Below are 24,701 nucleotides of genomic sequence, written 5' to 3'. Positions count from 1 at the left end.
ATCATCATAACTTCAATTTCTGTACACATTAAACAACTGAAGCCTTTCCCCTGCTCATGATAAACATGTTATTCACGAAGATGGTTTTTACCCCCAAAACAAATGTGAGGATCTTTCTGGAATGGACAAATTTTAACTTCTCTGGATTTTACATTTTCATGAGCTTAACAGACAGCAGCTTATCCCAAGGAAATAAGTTAAATTTTTATATGCAACTCTAAATAGTCTATTTTGTAGCTCCTTGATTTAAACAAACAAAACAACAAACATACAAACTGCTTCCTTCTGCTCTTTCCCCGACAACCCAAATATTTAGTAGTCTTTATAGGATGCAAACTGTGGAAATCCATGCTTTTAAATTATGCTTTTTGGGTGCCTTGAACAACAAAAACAACAGATTCTCTCTTGCGGTCGGACCACCAGAGCGGAGTAAAGTGCAGCAACTCGGAGAGTTTCTGCCCCATGTTCTGCTCTGCTTGTCCTTTTGAAAGGGGGCTCAATGAAGAGCCTTGTTGAGACCTCCGCTGGTGCCACTGTTTATAGAGGGGGTCATTAGGAACAGTTTAGTCAGAACAAAAGGGGTTTTGTTTCTATTGTCCCGCTTGCAGTTTGACGATGTCTTAACTGAAAAATTATCTTAATAGTCTAACAGTATATATTCGCCTATGGGGCTCAGACAACTGCAGAAAGGGCTTTGGATGAATGCTGAAAAGATGCACTTGACAAAGCCAACTCAGTGCACGCTGAGCACCATTTAGGAAGCTCATTTGTTCTGGCTGAAAACTTAGAAGCGCCAGTTTATCTCGGAAAGATAAACTCCTGCAGCACTGCACTTAGAGCCGAAGCACCCTGGGCAAAAGGGACAGCGGGGACACCGAGCGCTCCACCGCAGCCCCGGGGAGCTCCTGGCTGGCTGCAAACACCAACACACACCGGCAGAGCAAACTGCCTCTTCAGATTATTTTAAAATCCTCCCGATTCACGATTTTGTGCTGCTGAAGGTCTGGGAGATTGCTTCACGCAGCCACTCGTAATGTGGCAAACCTCGGGAGCTGGAACCTTCCCCCAGCCCTGCAGAGCTGGGCCAAGCCCAGGGCTTGGGATTTCTGTGGCCAGGCCTTTGGAGAATCAATCTCCAGCTTCCATCTTCCTCCAGAATGGTTCAGAAATGCTGCTATAAATCACCGCAGATATAAAGAAAGTTATTTTAGAGGCAGAACCAGAAACAAAAAAATGCACATTGTGTCTCTGCAGCCCCATGCAGCTTGGAATTGGCAGCTCAAAACTTCCAGTTGGGGTGGCTCTAATGTGTATTCAAAATAAAGTGTGAAAATAATTGTTCCTATGGAAATGAAATATAAATAAAAGTAGGAGCTGAGACCATATAAGATAATGCTGGAGCAAATTCTGTTTCCTGCTTATTGAAATGCACAAGATAAGCCTCAACAGGAGAGAAGCTGCTGGGTGCAGCTGTTGTATATAATCCTGCTTCCTTCAGACCTGTAAAACCAGCAGTCTCCAAAGATCTCTCTGCTCCAGCAACACGAGTTTTATGATTCAGGGGCATGGTACATATGGTTTAGCATACACACCCCAATTTTCCATGCAACCTCCCCTGTTAGGATTACTAATACTTGTGGCATGAGTAGTTTGTACAGCAGCTGTGCAAGGGTTATGCAAGCATTTATGTACACATTGGAATAAAGGCACAAAATAATGGTTCTTTTGAGGTGTTACTCTGCACCTGCCTGGAGAGGAAAAGTAAAGCCATCCAAAATCATCCCATTGCATTCACAGGTTGGGATCAGTTTTTTTGTTCCCTTTTTAAAAAATGAATATGTTTTACGTGCTTTTGTTCAGTATGAAAAAATAGCAAACATCCCTGCCTTTAGTGAATGCAAACAGCAGAAAACTGAAAAAGGCATAAATATATGTAAATAAGAAGAATCCTGAATGCCTGTAGGAGCAAAGATCACCATGTATTGTAAGAAAATGTAACAGCTAAGCAGATTTTCAGAGGCACATTTCCAAGGTGCTGCAGCACAACTCAAATCCGCTCCCAGCAGTGACGTCCGAGCTCGTGCTCAGCTTAGCTTTTCACAAATACAAGCCTGAGATCTCAGACGTTCAGATTACAACGTTACCAACCAAGGAAATACCTGGGCTTGTGCCAAAAGCGTCAACCAAATCAAGTGTGCACGCAATAATTTAATAGTGCAAAATTAAATTCCGTTCTCTTCGAGCTGCTTTGGCAATACTGGAGTCTACATTAAACAATACTCCCATGCCTGTATCTATGCTGCAGAAATAGATTAGTTACATAAAGTTTAAAGAGCTTATAGAAGTACACTGGTGTATGTATGCATGCTTATATATATATAAACATATACAGAAAATACAGCACATGGCAGTATTCAAATTGTAGATAAATGTGTATACTGCAAAAATTTCAGTAACATGAAGTAATTTCTAATGTTCTCTGAAGTAAATAGCAATAAAAGGATCCCCGTGGTGATCCAGTTTTAGGAAGTGAAGGGCTGAACTGTGAAGGACTGAACTATGTCCATCTTTCCCAGCTGATGAACATTAAATTCAGTGCCATAGCCCCATTTCATAAATCCCAAAATTCTATTTTAGCTTTCACTGGCATCCTCAGAAGCCATAATGCTTTTTTCACAGCCCAAGACACAGATTTCATTTCTGACTCTCCTCTGATCAGTAGCATTGAGAATCAACACTTAATTTTTATAACGTGATCAGCATTGTCCAACAGAGCACAGCTCAACCCAAATCTGTTCAAATTCCTGGATTAGAGCTAATATAATGGCTTTATCCATAATGTGATTAACTCCATGTTGGTGAATATGTTCTCAGAAATAATGCTGGAGAGATGATTAGAAACCTTTGATAAGAATGATCCAACACAACGTAAAAAAATACGTGAGCTAATTATGCATTATTATACAAATAATAGTGCTATTATTTTTGCTGTATAAATGTTTTTCATGCAAAGGGCATAGACAAGCAGTTCAAAGTTCCCCAAACACATGGTAGTTTAGTGGGGCTATTTGGAAGGAGAAAAAAGTTTGCTATAATTTAGGAGTTGCACTTTGTTCAAGACAAATGAGAGAAGATGCAAAACAGAATGGAAAAGAACCATGGTTAAAGTTAAAAAGAGGACATCAAAGTAGGAAGACAAGGAGCTTGAGACTGAATCAGCAGAAAAGAGGACAAAATGCTTTGTGTCTAATTTTTGAAAAGTCATTAAATGAATTTCTGAGCGGAACCCACACTTTTTACTGCCCGTTGGGTAAAACTGAATGCAAATAGCCAAATTCTGCCCCTGGCATATGCCTCACATGGGTTCATGAGGATGACAAATTCACCAAGCACAAATGTGCACGTTTTTGTGCATTTCATGTTTTTAAATCAGCCCCTTAATTTATCTCCTAAATACACACTTTCAAATATTCTGTCTTCCACGCAAAAAAATGGCAGCAGTTGGTACTAAACTCAGGTAAGAGCGTGCACACAAAGCTCACAGAGATCAAAAAGTTACTCAGTTGGTAATGTAGCTTGTGCAGAACACCAGAAACACTGGAAGTCTGTTTTTATAGAAAATGGCAGCAGTTGGTACTAAACTCAGGTAAGAGCGTGCACACAAAGCTCACAGAGATCAAAAAGTTACTCAATTACCCATTACATTGGTAATGTAGCTTGTGCAGAACCCCAGAAACATTGGAAGTCTGTTTTTATAGACATTATCTGAAGCAGCAAGTGCCACCAAACAGGGATTACTTCATCACAAGCATTTAGTTTTCCTTCTCAAGAAGAGGAGGCTACACAAAAGAAGCAGAGAAGGCTAAGAGGAAAAACTGGTTCCTTAACTGATCCAGGAAGGAGGAGGAAAAAGACAGTGACATGAAGGTGCCAATATTTCAGCAACCTGTGTGGAACTGATCCTACAGGAAGCAGGATAGGGTTTACACAGCAGGCAGGAAAGGAGGGAAGAGAAAGACGTTGTCCATGAAAAAAGGTACAAACTGGATTGCCTTTCTGTTTGAAAGGTATTTGAAATTCAAGCTCAGATCTGAGGGCTGAACCACTGCAGTTTGAGCTGCATCATCCTTTATTGTATCCAGCAGAATAAATGCTGCCCTTTGTGTCCCAAAGCAAGAGCTGGGGACTTCACATCAAAAAGTTACCCTTTAACAAACTCACTTTCTCATCCCATGCTGCTGGCATGGTTTTGTTATGCTTTTTAAAGTACCCCCATTGCAAACTATCATGCATTTATTAAAAGATGTACACGTGCAGCAGGATCATAGAAAATACTGTACAAAACTTTCCCAACTGTTGCTATAAAAGCACAGGATACAGTTGCAACATTGCCCCTCTTTTAAGAGCATATCCTGCATTTAATCAGAATATAGCTAAATTTGGCCTAAACCAGACCACATAGATAAAACAAGAAGGAAATAGTTTCAAACATCACTTTTTCAAGAAATTTGTCAAACCAAGAGTTTTCAAGTTTTTGTTCTCTGCTCTTTCTCCAGTGACACCTACAGCTCCAAGAGCAGTTACCTAAGGTGTTAACAAGTGAGCAGAGAAACCTCCCACACTTTTCCTTTTCTTTCTTTCAGAGCACAACACCGACCTGAAGTTTAGTCAGTTTTTAAATGAGAGTTACAAGCAATTCCAGTACAAGTAATTTAGGCAGCAGAGACACCTGCTCTCCAGCCCACTGTTCCATCCTTGCAGACTTTTTCATCTCATATCCATGCCAAAGGCAAGGCTCCTTGTCCTACTGCTGCTTGATGAAAAGCCAACACTCACAACTCTGGAAAAACAGTCTACAAGGAACAAAAAAGGAAGAGAAATCAAGTTGTCTGCAGCTGAAAGGGAGAGCAGAGAGATCCCAAATCATCTCCCTACAGCAGCCTGACCCAGACATCCTCTCCTTGCCCCCAGCTGTGCATTCCTGTGGCCTCCCTGCTTCCACCACAACACGGAGTCAGTCAGAACAAGAGGCTGATCCAGCAGAATATTACTTCAGCAAAAGCAAATCCACAAATGGGTTAAAAAGAAATTATTTTAAAAACAGAATCAGCTTTCTGACCTGTGTGTAAGTGTTGGTACCAGCATTGCAGAGGGGTGGGGTTGCACAGCTGAAGGTCCGGGCTGGGGTGGGATGAGAAAACAAAAATCTTTCTCAGGGGGAGCCTGGCTTTAAATCAGCTTAAATTGATCTAGAAACCACACCCTCGGCAAGGAAGAAATTTAGGCAAATTCATGCGTGGTGAAGAGCAGGTTAGTGCTGCTCATCAGGAAGTACAAAAGATGCTGGAGAGTTTGATCTGAACTGGGCAGCCAAAATCCAGCTGCTGGGTGCTGGTGTTTCCATCCGTGGGGAGCACTGGGAATGCAGCTACAGGGGGGATTTCTGAGCAGCACCAGTGAGTGTGGCAAGTGCTTTCTTGTTACCTAAGGTGGATGCAGCTCCACAACCTCTCTGCCCCCTCCATCCTGCCAGAGCTTGAGCCATTCCTAAACATATGTTAGGTCTGAACTGAGGGTTTAGTGCTGGTTCCACCTCTATTTCAATAGTGCCATGAGTGAGTAATTTCTATGTGATGCCTCAGTTTCCCTGTTATTAAGAGGGGCACATGCATGCATACAAACACACTCTATCATTCATCATGATTCCCGTGTAGTTTTTTGACTGGCTACCTGCTGTTCACACCAAGATTTGAAACATAAAGAACTAAAAGAAGTGCTGAATATTAGTTTCCAAAGGAGTTGCAGGATCTGGTGCTGGATACTACCAGATGTTGCTTGTCTGAAAATATAACAGAACAATCTATCAAAAACACCCTCAAAACCAATGACCTGCTTTAGTCTCCACCCCTCTTCTCTCTCCTTTGCCCAAGGAATTAATGTCAGCAAAAACTTAATGTATATATATATGATTTCTGGGGTTACCTCAGGCTTGATTCAGTGACCCACATACACCATCCTGGCTTCCCCTTCTTTCCAAGTAAGATTTGGAAAGCATTAGTTTACATCTGTCATCTGATATTACTATTATTATTAATTACTGTTGTAGCAGACAGCTACCTGGGCTAATTGGGACTGGAGCTGCTTTACTGTAGATGTTGCATCCACTGAGTTAAAAAAAGTCATTGCTTTAAGAAGCTGACAATCTGTTTCAAGGCAATATCCCAAAAATGGCATGTACCAGGAGCAGAAGGAGAAGGGAAGGCAAGGGTGTGGGGTAATGGAATGGCATTAACCACCCGTGTGCACAGGTTGATAGTTTCATTTCAAGTGAATGTTCCCGGTTTTACCATTCATAGAGAATATCTCCCCCTTCGGATTTCTAACGCTTCTCCATTAACTCTCCCCACTGCCAGCTGGAAAAAGTGAGCCGGGGCTCTGTGCACAGAGACACACATTCGTGTCTATGTAGGTGAATTTATAATCATCACGTTTTAAATTATTTAATGGAGTTTGTTTTGTCACGGGAAGTCTCTTCTAATCCGAACTTCTTAAAGAAAAAGAGAAAAGAGCAGGCAGGAAAAAGAAGCGTGTACTCGTGCTTGTGCAGACAGCCGATGTACTCGCATCTATAATGTCTGTGGGAGTTTGGGCCCCTTCCTTATACATAAACCGCCCTCTCTCCTGGGCTGTCTTCTCCTTAATGACGTTCACGGCAATTTAGGCGCTGGGGACCGGCTCAGCCTCTCGCCGAGCCCGCAGCCTCCACAAACATCCTGAAAAGCAACCTGAGCAGACGTCCCTCCTCGAGGCAGTTCCAGGGATTTTCTCTCCCGAGCGGCTTGCAGCGGGCGAGCGAGAGAGAGCGCTTGGGTTCAGCTGCCTGCTCCTCCCACCAGAGACACCCTCCCGCCGCTCCCCGCCGAGCCGCGCCGCTCACACGGCTCCGCCGCGGCGTGCGGGACGCGGGCAGAGCGCTCCGCTCCCGCTGCCGGGGAAAGCGCCTCGGGCCGCCGCCGCCGCCGCCCCGTCCATGGGCCGGTGCCGCTGACGCAGCCGCCGCCGCCGCGCCGCGATGCCGGTGGCGGGGCGCGGGCAGCCCGCCTCCTGGCTGCTGGTGCTGGGCGCCGCCGCGCCCGCCCTCTGGCTGCGCTGCGTGCTCGCCGACTTCACGGTGGACAACGAGGTGCACTCCAGCTTCATCCACCGGCGGCTGCGCGGCCCCGAGCGCCGCGAGATGCAGCGGGAGATCCTCTCCATCCTCGGCCTGCCGCACCGCCCGCGGCCGCACCTCCACGGCAAGCACAACTCGGCCCCCATGTTCATGCTGGACCTTTACAATGCCATGTCCGTGGAGGAGGGGGCGGCGGGGGCCGCCGCCGAGGACGGCGAGGGCTTCTCTTACCCCTACAAGCCCATCTTCAGCACCCAGGGGCCGCCTCTGGCCAGCCTGCAGGACAGCAACTTCCTCACCGAAGCTGACATGGTCATGAGCTTCGTCAATTTGGGTGAGTGCCGCTCTCGGCGGGGCTGGGTCCGGGGCAACCGGGCATGGAACCGTGCCAGGGAGAGGCTGGAGCGGGGACCTGGCCACCGACGGGAGGACAGGGGCTGGTGGCGCAGGTGGCCCCGGCTGGGAGCTGTTTCCCAGCGGGTCAGGTGGCTGACAGCCCACCTGGGCAAGGAAGGGCAGGTAGCGGCCCTCGGCTGCTTTGCCAGGCGGTAACTGAGTGGCATCGACGGGGAGAGGGCTCTGAGTTCCCCTCACAGCATTTGGACAGCCACGAGCTCTCCCCACGCTCCACGCTGAGGTCTTTGTCGTCTGCTCCCTTTGATAGTTGCTGCGCGTCAGAAGTGGGATTTGCAGGTAGGAGTTAAACAGGACGATTAGCAGGTCTGCTCCACATCCCACACCGCCGAGGAAGACGCCAAACCCCGGCAGGAGCAGGGCACGGGTCCCGCACAGCTCCCGGTGCCGGGCTGCGGCTCCTGCGGGATGCGGAGCCACCGGGGCCGCGGGGACGGATGGCTGGGACGGTTCCCTGCGGCATCCCAGCGCCGCGCTCCCTCGGCCGGAGGGGCTGAGCTGCTCGCACATGTTTTCCTAATGGCTTGGGAGGGATTCCACAGTAAATCCTTATTTACTCCTGCAGCTTTTCCTGTTGACCCCGGTTTATGCCGCTAACTCGCCTCTTTCCACAAGCACATGTGGATGGGTTTATGCAAACGATACGAGAGCTGGCACGCTTTGTATGCGGCTCACTAGGCCTCTCTAATTGGATGCCACGGCCCAATCTGATTTCTATTTGCTCGCTGTAGATTGCACACCCGTGTGGACTGACTGGGCCGGATTTGAGTGAAACATTGTCAGGGTGCACATTCTATTTTAAATGTATAATTATAGACCTGGCTCGCTCTATCCGTTTTTAGACCTCATCATGTGCGGCTCTCAAACCACACGCGTACAGATTGGGTGCCTGCAAGTTCACGGCAGAACCTGAATTGTATTTCCAAAACAAGATCAGCTCAGACTTTGTCCCAAACAAAGGGAAACGCAAAGTGCAAGAGGAGCACACCTCTGGCACATAACCTGCCAGGAATTACAGATCCCCGAGATCTCCAATAAATCCATTAACACCTTTATGGATGTCCCTGTTCTGGACACTTCCACTGTCTGGAACTTCAGAAGCAGCAAAGATGAAATCACCACCTAAACCACCACCTCTCTAATCCCAGCACTTTAACTAACTTGAAAAAAGCTCAGCAGCTGTAAAGGCTCTGTGACACACGTTAATAATTATTAGACACGGTAGCCATCCCGGCACAATTCTTGCATGATAAGGAGCCACGGGACGCTGTGGGAGAGCTCTAGTTTGCATGAGCTGCGCCTCCTTATTAACTGCCATAAGCTTCACAGTGGGAAGCTCGGAATTACATCTGGCCCGGGGGCTGTGCTCTGTGAGGGCTGGTGCTTTCCATTCGGAATTACAGTGTTTGTCTAGTCACTGCTGGATGCTTAAGCCGATGAGCAATGATACATTTAAAATCAAATATTTGAGCAGTCAAAAGTACCAATAGCAGTCAAATATTTGACTTTAAAGATAAGGGTGACCTTGCTAACACTGTTCTCCGTGGTTCTTGGGTCCTACACCGAGTGCAAGGAGAGTCCTGAGCAGAAGACAAAAGATGTTCAAATAACAATAGCGAAATTCACTCTTTGCTTTCCATTTCAGTAGAGAGGAAAGAACCTTATGAAACATGTAAGTACATAATGGGAGGGAGTTTAGCTCTGCTCCTCAGGTGTAGTAATTTACTGAATCATCAGTGAAACTGCAGCGCTCCCGTCACACAGTGCCAATGTAAGGAAGAGTCTCCTTGTCAGCTCATGTAAGAGTTATAAGAAAGAATTAATATTTAGGCCACTGATGGGTTTGAATACAAAGGAATGGAATCGATCCATAAATGTGAAATAAAAGTTACATTTTGGATATGTCTGTGTCTATGTGAGAGCTTTGTATGGAGCAGGTTTCACCTGTATAAGCCATAACCCCCCCATAATTGACACCCTGGTGCATTTTGGTGCCTGCAGTGGATTTATTCATTCATTTCAACCCACCAGGGTTTTTTGTTAGCTTAGAAATGCAAGAGTGTTCTTTCTGCAAACTCCTAAATGATTATTTTATTTAATTGCTGTCAGCATGGTCAGGGAGTAGTAAGAGCACAAGCAAAGCTACTAAAAGCACAAGCAAAGCTACAAAACCACTAAAAGTAGTTTTAAGGACAGGTGGAATTACGACCAGCAAGGCACTTTTTGGAGGTTTATCTGTGCTGTTTTGTTCCCTTGTCAACAGTGCATGCCAGGACGAGTTTAAAAAGGACAGAGATCTATAATAGCTTTCTTCATCGCTGTGCACACCTTTCATCCCATTATAGTCATTGCTCTTTCATCTTGATAGGACAAAGGCAGGCTTGTTTATGGAGGTTTTAATGAATTAGAGCAGCCACTCACTCCATATATAATCAAACACAACACCTGCTTTGAGACGTACAGTTTTCTATGACATTCAGGGAAAATTAGAAGATCTATTGTAGAACTGAATTTTTGTGGAGACTTTCTACAATGATCCCTTTTAAAGCAGAGCTGAATTCCTAAATGCAGACTGTAGTAAACTGTGTCCTACTTTTGTAAGAGATACTCTGTGAGCATTGCATTTCACAGGTAGGCTTTTATTACTATACCAGAGCCATCACAATGAGGAAGTGTCACAGCATAATAAAGTTTCATTTTAGAATGGAGGAAGTAAAAGCGAGTAAAGAAATAATACTTTGAAATTTCAGTCAATAAAAAACGGTAATTCCAGGCTTCCAAATGCTAATCTACAAAAGCACTTTTTTTTGCCTTATTCACATTCTTCATCCATCTAGTTGTACAATTTTAGAGGGAATAGTATTTTTTTAAAAACTACATTGCAAGATTTACTGGGCTACACAGTAAAAATCCCAACAACAAACCCCACACACATTGATTTCTATGGAGATACTGTTTATATTTAGTGCAGAAAATTTATGCTGGGTATTGGTAGGGAGGAACCAGAATACAGGTGCTCCGTTTTAGGGAGCTTTGTACTAAGCAAAGTTTTACTTACTGTAAAATCCTGACAACTAATTAGATTTAGATTTATAACCAGTTAATTTACAGGCTACATTTTGTCTTAGCTTACACCTGTGCTAAGATGAATGGGGAATGGAGTTGTGTCAAGAATGAAGTTATTTGTAAATTAAAAGAGAATTTAGCCACAGTGGTCTGACTAAGTTAGCCAGTTAATTACTGGCTAATTTTGTAAAATTTATTACTGTAATTTTAGCATTTGGAATTTAATTTCAGATCCTGTCCAATACAGTTTACAAACTGATCCATTTTAGGAACTGAAAAAATGCAAAGCATTTTCTGCACAAGTTTAATTTCAAGTTTATAAACAGCAGCTGAGGAGTAAACATCCTCTAGATGACTTAGGCCTTCTCTTCTAAAAATAATTGCGTTGTCCTTATGCTGGTAAACTTGCCTTGGTAAACAGACTTGCTTAGAATATTTTTAAAAGAGTCGGCACAAGTGATACGCAATTTGTTAATTTGTCTCGTGGTTGATTATAAAATGAACAACGTTGTTTAATCCTGGCAAAAAAGAAGTGGGGGGGGGAATTAGTCATTCTTGGAAGGAGCACTTGAAAGTGGCTTTTGTTAATATAAATCAAGAAGCTGAAGAGCCCCCAAGTTTCCTTTTATTTCATACCATCTGGCTATCCTTTTTGTTGACAAGTGTTTGGCATAGAGAACCATCTCTTTCCCCTTTAATAACAGGCTTTAACACTGTAGGGTATTAGAAAAAGATTCTATAACAGTTAAAAAATTTCCTTCGGGGAATACTTTATAAAGTGAGCACGGGCTGCAGGCATTTGCAGCTGTAACCTGGCTTGTGTTAAAATTTGGAAGGGGCTGCCTTGCATTCCAGCTCACTACAGGCCTTCATTGGTGTACAGCCAAAGGTTAATATAGATGTCACACAGTTTTTCTTTGGAGAGCCTCAGATATAAGAGTACGAGTACAGCTGTGTTTTTAGTAACCCTTTCATAATCACTTCTTTTAAACCTCATTTTCCTGCTTGTATAAATCAAAGATTTTCAAGGATATTTGACCTGGATTTGAACTTATTTGATCTTCACATATTTCCCACTTGAAACAAAGCAGATTAAAAGTTAGCCCTGGATGCCTGGTCCCGATCACATGGTGTGTCCATACATTAGGCCAAGCCCTCGGCTCTTTTTCCTTCTCTTCCACCTAACGCTGTTAAAAGCTCTCAAGCCTGGACAGGTACATCCCATAATTGTTTTGGGCAGCGTGGATATGTGCAGCCCTAGGTGGTGTAACACTGGCTAAGGCAGAAAGCTCGCAGCCAAGTCAGGGTATGAAGGACCATGCAGCAAGTGACCAGCAGGTATTCCCTGAATGTGCAGACCCACCCCAGAGAGAATTTAATTATTTTCTAATTTCCAGATGTAAGAGAACAGAGCAGGACAGGAACTATTTACCTCTGCCACGGGGGTGTGCTGGTAGCAGAGAAAGGAGCAGCCAAGGACAGATGTCCTTATGCAAGGAAAAAGGACCTGGAAATTGTCCCCAGGTCTGAAATTAAATTCCAAATGTTAAAATTGACCCGCCCCCAGAGCAGGGTCTTTTCTCTGTTCCCACACAGGCTGTCCTGGGGGGGTGAATCCCCCTCTGTGAGCTGCACTTTAGAAACCAAAACACAACAGCCCTTAAAGGGCTTTGAAGGAGACAAGCCTTGATGGCCAGGTCTTGTGATGCTGGAAACAGGAGCTGGGCACCAGTGGAGCGTGCAGGACCTGCTCCCAGTGCCCCCAGTTGTGCCATGCCTGTGTCTCTGTGTGTGTCCCAGCACTCCCCCTGCAAAGGAGCTTTAATGGCCTCTGGACAGGCAGCACAAAACCAGGCACTGCATTCCCTGGAAATAAGCCTGAAACACATTTTCGGGTCGGCGGGGAGAGACGTGTGAGAGAAGGTTACACAAGTGGTTGGAAACATTAATTAAAAAAAAGATTATAACTATTAAAGCCCAGTCAGAGCCGTTGACAGGCTCCTTTTAAATAGGACACTGTGATGTTTTAGTTTAATACATTCTGGCAGTGTCACTGGGGTTAAGGCTAATACTGGGATGTGTGGATCCTGTCATGTTATTGTCAGGAGGAATGCAGGGATTAGGTTTGAGAGTGGCGGTGGGTGAGTGCTGCAGCTGTGTACACTTATTATAAAAGATTTAAGTCCCACTGGTAAAATCAATATATTAAATTGCAAGAGCCCCTGTTTTTAATTAGTTTAAATCAAATATACGGTTAGTGCCATTAGGGCTGCTATCCTTGAACCAAGTGAGGAAATGCTAATATTTATGTGGAAACTGTTAATTTGTGGTTAAAATGATAACACATTTAGTTTTATGCCTCTAAATTGTCCTAACTGGATGAATACCAGTGAGAAGTTGCAATGATGGATGAAGTCATCTGAGCAAGAACACAAGTAAGCAAATTTTGATAGCAGGCCAGATAAGGAGACTACCTGTTGATATACAGCATTAAGAGACCAGGATATTTTAAACCCTTTCCAGTCCTCCTCTCTAGGGCCTACATCAAAGTACTTTTATGAATTAACTACATATATATATATCAAAAATATATACCATTACTATATATGAATAAAATATGCTATTTTATATATGTATATTACTTCTCTAAATGGAAGAAACTTCTCAAGAAATGAGAGAGCTGTTTAAATTAGTTTCAGGATGAAGATTTTCCTGCTCAACTGTTTGAAATAAACGAGACTACACACAAGGACTAATCACATGGATAAAGTTCTGCACATGCTTAAGTTTGGAAAAATGGAAACCCAAGAGAAAATTCTTGGCTAGGTCTTCATTGGTGTAAATTGTCAAATTTCTACTGAAGCTGGCCCTGTGGTCTCATTTATACAACTCTACGTCCAAAGTAATTCCCATAAACTCCCTCTTGATTTGCATGAGCACCACTGAGAGCAGAATTGGGCCAAAGAAGTGCCCCTGTGTTGAAATAATGAGCATGCAGTAGTTTCTGCTTGAGCTTCACAGAGTTTTCTCTCCTAATCTTGAAATTGTTTCTGAGGGTAGTTTCCTTTGCTGCAAACAATCAAAACATGAACCAGCTCCTATTAGTCACTGCTTATCATTATTATTAGCCCGATCCATGTTGTTGAACTACAGCTGAATTCCCATCCTTGCAACAAACAGAATTTAGCAAATAATGTTTGACAAAAATGTGAAACTGATATTTCTTAATACAAGACATATTTCATATGGAGAAACTTCAGTGCTGAAAGATTCCTGGTATCAAAATATCTGAATCACAGTACAAATAAACAGCGCCTTGTAAAGGCTGCGGGGCCAAATTCCGTGCTGGAGTAATTCCACTGAAGTTAGTGGAATTGTGCCAGGAGATAAACTGCCATCTAGATTTTTTTGGTGTTGAAGATTTTGTCAGTAAAAATCTTTGCCACAAAAGAGGTTGCAGGTAGCAAAGATGGAACTGATTCTAATTAAAAAAGCCCTTTTGGAAATCCTTGTTTCGTTGATGAGGACCACAAAGTTTGCTGAGCCCTGCCCCGTATTTGGGTGTATGTTCTACAATTCCATTATTTATACATAAATATACCTGATTTACAGCAGGTAACAGAGAAGCCATCGTGGGTGTAATCCCCACCACACTGTGCCTTACCCCTTTTTTAAACATTTGTGCCATCTACATCTCAGAGTCTGTGAAAATCCTTCAGTGATCCAGGCTGAGTGGACTGAATCAATGGCAACTTTGAGACTACAAGTTTTAGAGTAATTGCTTTATTGTTTTGGAACCAAGATGCTTACAATCCAGTTCCTGTGCAAACATGTTTAACGTGTGTTAATGTGTTTCAAAACCAGACCCTCTCCGCAAAATTCTGCTTTTCATTAATTGACATCAGTAGCATGGTACAGTATTTCAAAGCACTGGCCAAATATAAACTGTGTTTCTAATTTCCTTACTTTCCTGTGTTTGGAATGCCAATGTTAATTTGTTCCCATGGAAGAGTGAGAGCTGCCAACCACAGTTTCATATAAATGGCTTTACAGTGCAGGGCTGCCAACATTAAATGATACTTAGGAATTTTCATGACATTTTGTATTTAATGCTGTGTGTGTGAGAGAGAGAAATTGAGGGAGATGTATGGCATGTTGAACAGCACAAGCTCTGGTGATCAAGGCAAAAGTTTGAAGAAATTTATCCTTTGAGAAACTGTTACTTAATGTTTCTTCTTATTTAGAATGTTTTAATAAACTGTCAGATATTACACAGCATATTCCTTGTGCCCAGCAAAAAGCTGTTTTGCAGAGAACTTTGTTGCTAACAATCCAAACAATTTCCCCCCACATCCCCCAATAATTTTAGTTATTTATTAATAGATGAGCAGATGGACTTTAGTTTATGTTGTTCCTCTGAAGTAGATTGTCAGAAGGTGATATTACTCAACGTGAGAAAATGCAAAAGCAAAAAAAGCTGCCACTGCTAAGGAACAGGGGAATTAACTGATTTTAGTTTAACTGCCAACAGTTAATTTTTCTTTAGCAGAATAGTAGCAGCTAGATAAAATAATTTGCCTTTCTTAAAGAAAATCAAGCATTATCATAACTTCTTTAGTGGTATGTCTGCCTTTGTACATAAACCAAATGTGAAGCTCCCTTTAAACAAAGTTTATTTTAAACTGATAACGGTAAAAACAAAGTCTGTTTATGTATTTCTCCTTTTATTCCTGGAAGATATTCAAAATACAGATTGTTCATGTTTCAGTAGATTCCCCTTAATGAGTGCTATGGTTTATCTCTGCATTTCCCCAGTTTATTGGAACAGGTGCAGTGTCTGCCATCGGTGCCAGCCCCGTGCTATACCAACAAACAAAGTGTTGTTTTGGTTCACTGGATTTAAAAGTCTCCTGAGAGTAAAGAAATGAAAGAGAAAGAATTTAGAAAGTGCCTAGTGAAGGAAAGGCACTTCAAGTAATGTGCTTTGTCACTCAAGTCTTCCCGTAAATTACCTTAAACTATTTCTAAGCAGTTTGAAAAATATTATGCATGGAGGATTAAGTTTCTGTTGCATTTCGGAGGTTCCACACTATTCTTTATCATCTTATCCTACCACAGTAGCTTCCAAGTTAGAGTATTTTGTTGTCAGGTTGATTTAAATTTTACAGGAGTAAAAACTCCTTTTTTCCTTCTCTTAAAGTGGAAGAACTGTGAATTTTCTTTTTTCCTCCCTCCCCCCCCAGTGTTTCTGCTTCCACCTCATTTAAGAGATACTGCAAATAGCCATCCAAGTTTAAACAAGATTATGTTGTAATTAGACAGACAAACTCATAATTATTTAAGGGCTAAACCAACAACAACAACCCTTTCAGGTTCGTTTTGACAGTGTTTATCCAGTGTATCTGGAAAGGCTTACAATTAAAGTGCCTGAAGGGTGGGGATGAGATTTTTCAGCATGCAGTCAGTGCTATCGGGTCCACCTGGCCTGGGAAACTATGCAGGCTTTGTAGTAGAGAAAATCCCTTAACTTAGATCTTCATGGCAAGCTCTTAAAAGCTACCTTCCTTAAAAAAAAAAAACAAAACCAAAAACAAACAAAAAAAAAAAAACAAGGAAAAGGAGGGCAGAGGGAAGGCAGCTTCCCCCTAAGCAATAATTAAAGCGAGCAGGAGCTCTCAGTGCTGGGGCAGCAGCAGATGAGCTGATAATCAGCAGAGCATCGCCCTGGAAGGTTTTCCTGCTGCACACCAGAGCTTCTCAAAGGAAAGCAGAGTTCCTGTGCTGCTGCCACAGCCTCTCCCCGTGCTGGGCAATGCTGGGCTGAATCACAGCTCCTCACAGCCCCACTGGTGTCACCCCAGCCCCACTGGTGTCACCCCAGCTCCTCACAGCCCCACTGGTGTCACCCCAGCCCCACTGATGTCACCCCAGCCCCACTGGTGTCACCCCAGCCCCACTGATGTCACCCCAGCCCCACTGGTGTCACCCCAGCCCCACTGATGTCACCACAGCCCCACTGGTGCCACCCCAGCTCCCCACTCAGCTGCAGCAGCCTGGCCCCAGGCCACCCTGGCGGTGAAGTCACCAGCCCTGCCACCCCCCGAGGAGCTGGCACGCTGTCCTGTGCCCAGCCTGGGGGCTGTAAATCAGCCTCTGGCCCTGCAGCCCCTGGGCAAATCCTGCCTTTGGCCACTGCCTTGGCACTGGGGGGGCCCCCTCGGCTTCACCAATTGTTCTTCCCACAGCTCAGTGGCTGTAAAACATTTTAAAAGAGACCAGAAGAGCTCTGGGAGAAGTACTAAAAAATGCTCATAAAATAATGCAGTATTAGGAGCTGGGAGTTTTAGTTCTGATGGAGAGAAGGGTTTCTTCCTGGCTGAGGACTGGGGATGGGGCTGGTTGTGTTTCTGTGTCGGTGCCTGGAGCACCCACTGCCTGTACTGAGTCCTTTGGCACCACAAGGGAAAGCAAATTCAGGTCTGTCATTTAAACAGAAGGTTAAAAATTACTGTAATTTAGAAATTCTGGTGAATTCTGGTGCTTACATGTGAGTACTGTTCTTCTGTATCCATATTTTAACTATTTATTTGTATAAGACAATTATCTGTAATGCCATGAATGATAACCTGTCATCACTAAGGGGAATCCATTCCTAATTGTATTTGTTCTACCCACAAGCTGCTCTTCCCTTGGTTCTCAAGGTTAAAACTTATTGCTTTTTCCATCACTAAAAATATTCTGAACAATTTAATCTTGCTACTTTTATTTGTTTATTACTCTGCAGTCATTATAATCCCACAGGAACTTTTTAGATGTTAATAAAGAGTGCTGCACATCACTTTTCCTGAAGCTTGTGTGGCACTATAAACATTATGCTGAGTTTAAGTTCCTCTTTCTGACCATATCCTTAAAAAATTCAGCATTTGTTAAGAGAATGGAGGGGATTTTTTTTTTCTTTTCTTTTTAACAAAAAGAAATAAAAGGGAGGGGAAAAAAAAGTAACTTTAGCCTCAATCTGCTCGCTACATAAAACAGTAAATGTTCAGCTGAGGCAGGGGAAAACCAGAACTCCTAGAGACTGGTTGTTTCCTTTTGGAGGAAACAATAAATGTGCCCACTTGTATTTTAACAACATTACTACTGGGCCCCCTAATTACACAAATAATCTTGTAATAAAGTGCAGGAGAGAAGAACTGAAAAAGAATCATTCATCACAGATCTTTCCCCTCAGCTCAAGAGGAAACTTTTGGGTAACTACTTTTAAATCTTGGCCCAAATCAGGAGATGAAGATATTTCAGCACTATGTGATGAATCATTTGTCTCCTGGGACAGGTGAAAAGGAGAAGCAAATCAGACATGTGGTGTAAAAACTTCTCTCACTGGTGTGGACACAACTTTGACCTCTGCATACAACAGTTCCTGCAATCCATGGCATGCACTGTAATCAAATTACCAGAATATTAGAGCCCATATCCACAGAAATCTCTGACAGTTCTGCTGCATTAAAGCCTGACACAGGGAATACAGAAACACACAAAAGATTCCGGGACGAGGCAGAAACACATCCAAGCAAACCCCAAATTTTTCTCCAGCAAACAGTAACTGTCATTTTGCTCATTAATCCACAGCTGTGAGATGAGAGCTGCCTCACTGAAAATCCTGCAGAGGAGGGAGGTAAATCCAAGTGTGTCTGACACCCTGAGAGTCTCTCTTCCCTGGGCTGGCAGCTGTAGCCAAGTGAGCATTAGACAACCCACAACCAGCACAGCCCAACAAGTGAGCAGAGCCTGGCAGGCAGGACAGCGAGCTGGAGAAGAGTGCTCTGTGCTCCTGCTCCTTCAGAGACGCTTCCACAGGCCCCACACACTCACTTCTGTGCTATTTTTGCCACTTGCACGCAACGGGACGTGAGCTGTGCTCCCTCCATTCATGCCAGGCCCATGCGGGGACACCAGGGTGGATTTCAACAGCTGGTCTTTTACCCCAGAACTGCAATTGCAAAATTGCGTTTGAAGACACACAAAAACCAAAACAAAACAGAAAATGCTGTTGTTAGGGGCTGACTCAGGAGGCCTGCATGGCCCAGCCCTGGTGAGAGGCTCGGTGTCAGGAATCCAGCAGGGCTATGGTATGCAGGGCTAGGTGCTGCTGATGTCACTGATGGGCTTATCTTGTACCAAAAGAAAATTCCTCTTGTATAAAAGGGATCGTGGGTGGGAATTAAACTGCAAATAAATCTTTGCCTCACCCTCAGATGCCGTTATGCCTGGGGCATGGGCCACCAACGTTTAGAGTGTAAAGGGGACAGACACGTGGCCATGCCCTGCACGTGAATATATCATGTTTATCTTCCTGAGGACATGCCTGAAATAACAGTTCAAACTTGCCATCACTCTGAGACACTAGCATTTTACATCTGCAAACAGGAGTCTATGTGGATGTCAGCTAGCCCCAGGTTTTCAATGTTCATAGCTCTGAGGGCTGTATAGAGTTAATAAAGAGCAAACAGCCGCCTGCCTATTTCTCAATAAAATAAATGTGTTGCACAGCAAATGTTCCTAGAAAGCAAAAAGCTCCTGTGCATGAGCTATGAGTCCCATCACAGGCTAAAGGACAGTGAGAGGGTGTGTGGTGCTGGAGGGAGGGTCATTCCAGGCAGTGACCTCCTCTCCAGGTCCCATGTCCCAAACCCAGTGCCCCACCTGAGCTCGCCTCTCTTGGCAGCACAGAGGAAACATGATGATCTCAAAGAAAAATGTGAACTAGGTCATGAAGTCAACTTGCATGAGGAAGGGCACTCCACAGTGTCTTTGTAAGCACTAACTGAAGTTTCTAATGGTTATTTTCCAAAACATGCCTCCAAATACTTTGTTTCTGTTTAATAATTATAAACTGTGTTAATACCCCTGGACCTCCCACATACAGAACACCTGAGAAAGAGGCAGTGGCTGCTTCAGCCTGGGTGCAAGGAGAGCACTGCTCTGGCAGGGATTTCCCCTCTGGGCAGCAGGACCTTTCCCCTCAATATTTTGTTGTCCCCTAATCTCCCAGCTCTCCTGGCCCAGAGCTGCAGATGTTTGTCAGTGCACAGACAAGCTCGAAAGGCCCAGCTGGTCGTGGTCTGGGGGCACAGCTCAGTGTGTACATTCCAAGCTGAGATTTTGCTGATCACAATCAAAGGCTGAGATCCTTATCTGATGGCCTCATGCCTGATATCTGCTGCTTATTTTGTAATATCCCAAAAACTGCTCTCCCAACAGCACCAGAATCTGGGATTTCAGCTGAGAAATCCAGCAAGTCGTATGGCTTCAGACCTGGGAAACAGGTTTTTAATTATTTTCCTTTTATCCCAGTAAACCACAAGAAAGGCTGGATTCCCTGCGACTCCTGCCATGCTCCTCCCAGGCAGCCTGTGCAGGTGTAGGCCCACACTCCTGAGCATTTGGGGGGATGCTGGAGTTGTTGTGGCAATACAATATTAAAGGAGGATTAATTAGATTTATGCTATTTATTTGGGCAGCTGTTCAGTAGATGAAAGGAAGTCTAATGCAAATGAAATGAATAAGCCTTAAGAGGCCAATGTCCAGTCACTTCTCCACTCGTGTCCCTCAGCACAGCTGGTGCAGAAATGGGCACATTCTTTTGGCAAAAATGAGGCATTTGAAGATTCCATCAGCTGAGCTTTCCCTTTCAAGTGTTGCCAGTAGATGCACAACATATACATGTGCTTTTAAAAGACTTTTATTTTGAACTCAAGATGTGAATCTATGGCATTAAGAAAAGCAGAACAATCCTTTATTTAGCTGCACCTGCACCTTAATGCCTAATGAGTTTAGTCTGATGGAATCCAGACCTCAGGAAGGATTATAAATTCTCATTTGATTTCATTTACTTCTAAAATACCTTAAACCAGCTGTACCAGTCCAGAATCCAGTCCTCCTTTCTCTATCAGTTTTCCAAGTGTTGAATCTTTTGCTATCTTAAGCAACTTTATGCTACATAGTGATATTGCAATAGTAATAAAAAACAGAGAGCAGCTTAGAAAAAATCATGTTGTAGAAGATAATTAACATATAAGCATCTTAACTTCAAAGTATCACATTATGAGCACAAAAGTTTCATGAAGTCCTTTTGGCCCTGGAGGGAAGATTTGGAGCTCACTCTCCAGACACCAGAGGTTCCTTTAGCCATTTCTGTCTGTTTTGTGTAAACACATCAGAGATGCTCAGGCAGTGACCTTCCCAAAATTACTGACTCAGGCTGCTTATTTTGAATAGTAGCTAATTAATCAAATAAGACTTATTTACCTCAGTGTAGGTACTGGAATGCAAGGGGAAAAATTGATCCTGTTACATCTCTGCATGATCAAATCATTGTATTGAAGAATTAGTATAACAAGATTTAGTTTTAATTTGCATGTCCTCTGATCATGCCAGATTGAGGTGCCTGTGCCCCCAGCAGGTTCTCATTTTCCTTTAAGTCCTTCCCCTGTGAGCTTTTTTCCCCCATTTTAGGTTTGCCTGTAGCAGTCTCTCACACTGCCTCTTATCTCCCCTGGCTGAATACACTTCATTTCTGACCAGATCTGCTCAGCTCTGTCTCTCCTTCCTCGGGCCTGGGGATGTTTCCATTTGCTCCGTGTGTACATTCAGGGCAGGCTGCTGGTTTTTGCATCAGTGATATTTTGAGACCTGCTCAGTCTCAGAGCAGGTTGCAGGAAGCACCTTGGGCCCCATTTGTCAAGAGTCTGGTCTGGGGGATTATTTTTCTCAATAAACCTTATTGCCACTTAACTTTTCTCCCTCTTTGTGCTCTGCAGCCTCTTCCCCCTTGAGACACCCATCACCCTCCTGCTTTCTCCTCCTCCCTTTTCTGTGCTGTGGCTGCCACCTCAGCCTGATCCTCATCAGGAATCCTCCCCAGACTGCCACTATCTCCATGACCCTCGGATGCCCTGGCAAAATGTGTGACTTGCAATTCACACCTCAGGCTGGCACAGCTTTCCTGGGAAGTTGGCCTGGCCAGATGCAGCTCCCTGATTCCACAGCACCAGGGAAGCAGCCTTGCTGACCCCTGAATTACAGTCAGTGAGCAGTGTGATGTAGCCATCATCTCTGCTCTAAGGGGGGAAAGAAAAATGTACTCCTGCATCTTCACATACCTCCCAGAGGATCTGGGGATGTGTGAGGCAGCAGCATGCCTCTGCTTTCAGGCTGTGTCTTTCCACGTTGTGCAGACAGAGAAAAGAAAGCAGCAGCAATGATGAGCTTCTGCCTGTCCTTTTGCTCACTGCTCAGTTTGGCTGCAGGGACATTTCTAGGGCAGGGTGTGGAGCAGGGCTGAGACTGCTGTGCACTCACCCCAGCCTGCCCTGTGCACCCAGGTCCCTGCAGGAGCTGCAGGAGCCCCTGGCTTGGAGCTGCTGGCCACGTGCATCCCCTCTTCCAGGTACACAGAGACACAACAGCCCTGCTCTGACAGGGGTGAACACCAGCCTGGGTTAACCCTGCTCCCAGAGCCAGCACGAGACATCTGTGATGGCCACAACGCTGGCCAGCTGGGGGGACACAGGATTTGCAGCATCACTACAGTCCCCAGCTTGTCTCTCTGGAAAACAGCCACCCACAAGGTTTTGGGAATGGGAGAGCTGGTGGGGTGAATCCCCAGGTCAGCACTTTCCCTTTGCTGTGAAAGGAGGAAGAGAAACAGGATCTGAGAGCCTGGAGAGGGAGATTCTGCAGGAGATCTCCTTATAGTGGATTCCAGGAGGATGAAGGTAGAAATAGAGGGAGTCTGTCAAAAGGAACAACTTCATGAACTCCCATTTTTTTTCTTTTCCCTGTCACCCCTCCCTGAATTCTCCATTCCCTCACACTACTCAAATCCCACAGCAACCCTCAGTGCATTACAGCAGCTGCAGATGGATTGCAGCTCCATGTGCTGCTGTGTTTCACGTGACAGGGCTGTGAATAAGGTATTCTGTAGAAACACAACTCTTCCTTGCTTATTTAACTTTGCTTTCCCCAGATACACATGCAGACACAGCAAACAGCACCAGGAGTCACACCACCATCAGTCTGTTTACTATTAGGAGGGTTTGGTGTTCTCAGAGCAGTCCCACGTGTAAATTTTTCACAACAGCTTTCATCTCGTCTGACTCTGCTTTCAGCAGAGAAACCACAGCCTGAGCGGGCACCCATCAGGGTACACTCGGGAAGGAAAATGGATTACCTGTGCTTAACCTGCCCAGATACTTCATGCACGTTCTTTAAAAAGAAATGGTTTTACCATCCAGCATTGCCTTGGATTGTCTGCAGAGAAATCCCAGCAGGGAATGTCTCTGAATTCAGCCGGCAGCATGCACGATTCTCTGTCCCTTCCTTCCCCGTGACTGTTTCCCCCTTTGCCATCGATCATACTTGGGAATTTTAACTTGAAGGACTCCTGGGTGACACATGGGGCGAGAGGATGTGGTGACTCACAGCATCCTCTGGTCCTCACAGCGCATTCCATGGTGGCACGTGGCTCCTGGGGAAGCAGGTGTCTCCCGCACCGCGCTTGAATCCCTGCCTGCCCTGGGTACAACACTAACCCCTGCACTGGAAGAACACCAACTTCGGAACACCAGGAAGGGAGAAACACCAATTTCTGTCCTGAGCAGCCCTTGCTAGCTGAAGTTTGACTTAGTCAGGAAGAACTTGCTGCTGTTTGGGAGATAATTAAACCCATCTTCCCTCGCCCGGCTGTTTGCACACGCACAATGATACCATTGTTCAGAGTCATGCAACACATATGCTGACATTAAAGTGTTTAATCTTGTACTACAGTATTCCATTATTTTTTTGACATCTGTACATGATAGAAAGGCTATGTATTAAGGGATTTGTTGACAAAGAAATGGCTAATGCTGATACATGTGTGGACTGAAAGGATCTTTCCAAGTTGTGTTCTGCAGTAGGGAGGCTGCTGCTTCCCAGGCCTGAAGCCTGGCACAGATGTGATATGCACTGTTGCTATTACCACTTTTCAATTTATAACAAGGAGTCAGTGTTCAGAAGAATTTTGGAAGCTCCCTGCTGGGTTTGTGGCTAGGTGGTCTTGCTGGCAATACCAGCTCCATGCTGAAAGCTAAAAAAATGAAGTGATGGCTAAAGGGAGAATATTAACTACAGAGGGTTTTTTTTTTTTTTTTTTTTTTCCCTTTCGAAGCAAAAATGCTTACCCCAGATCACTTTGCAGAGTGAGCACTAAAGAATTTCCAACCTCTGAGTCTGGGGATAGGGATTTATGGAGCCTGGTTTTCATCTTCTTTGAAATTAGTGCATTAATTCTGCTCTCCACCCATGGATGGGGCAGGACTTTGCCCTGGCATACGCTGAATTTACCATGCAAGAAACAGTTTATCACCTTCTCCTCCCTGTACCTGGCTGTAAAATGGGTCCCTGAGCAGGGAGCAGCTGGGTGCAGGTTCCCTCCTGCTGAGCTCTGCCCTGGCTCAGAGCAGCCCCTTCAGCAAAGGGCACACGGGGACAAGGTATCAGGGCAGGGCTTGGGCAGATGAGCCCAGAGCCCCCCAAATATCTGGGGGTACTGAGCCTGTGGCTCAAGGACAGGCTGTGTTTTCAGAAGTGGCAGGATGGCAGCAAGTCCTCATGATGGGATGCATTAATGAGTTGTAGAAAAACCACAGGCTATTTTTCTGCTAAGCTTATGTCACAGATCAGAAAATCGTCTGTATTTGTTTTTCCTTAGGTTTCTCCAAAAACCTGCACTAGCTTCTAGATGACTTGGAGAGCTGCAGCTATTCCATGTAAAAGGCCTGCCAAATACTGTTTTTATCACTCTTTAAAAAAAATTTAAAAATATATCCCATCGCACACCCCAGGACATTTGCTCTACTCCATTTATAGAACTCCCAATTTATATTCTTCAACTATTTCTTCAATTATTTCTGTAACTGCTGCTTTAGCTGCCTAATGTCAGCATGTAAATCATGAAGCCAAGAGAATGAAACAGATGAAAACCAATCACAGAACTTTGCATTCCCAA

At 44.4% G+C, this 24,701-nt stretch overlaps 1 protein-coding gene across 1 annotated transcript in view; it reads left to right on the top strand.

Annotated features, from left to right (window-relative positions):
• The first annotated feature begins 6,232 nt into the window (after window positions 1–6,232).
• BMP7 (bone morphogenetic protein 7) overlaps window positions 6,233–24,701 on the top strand; it is a 39,978-nt gene continuing 21,509 nt past the window's right edge. The window contains exons 1-2 of the mRNA XM_041417766.1: window positions 6,233–6,261; window positions 7,054–7,505. Coding sequence (XP_041273700.1) covers window positions 6,233–6,261; window positions 7,054–7,505 — 481 coding nt within the window. The remainder of the gene's footprint in view (window positions 6,262–7,053; window positions 7,506–24,701) is intronic.

Source organism: Onychostruthus taczanowskii, unplaced genomic scaffold (assembly GCF_017590055.1).
Source record: "Onychostruthus taczanowskii isolate IOZ18803 unplaced genomic scaffold, ASM1759005v1 scaffold57, whole genome shotgun sequence".
In the NCBI taxonomy this organism is placed as follows: domain Eukaryota; kingdom Metazoa; phylum Chordata; class Aves; order Passeriformes; family Passeridae; genus Onychostruthus; species Onychostruthus taczanowskii.
The sequence above is the reverse complement of the archived record's forward strand: the minus strand, read 5'-3'. Positions and strand labels throughout refer to the sequence as shown.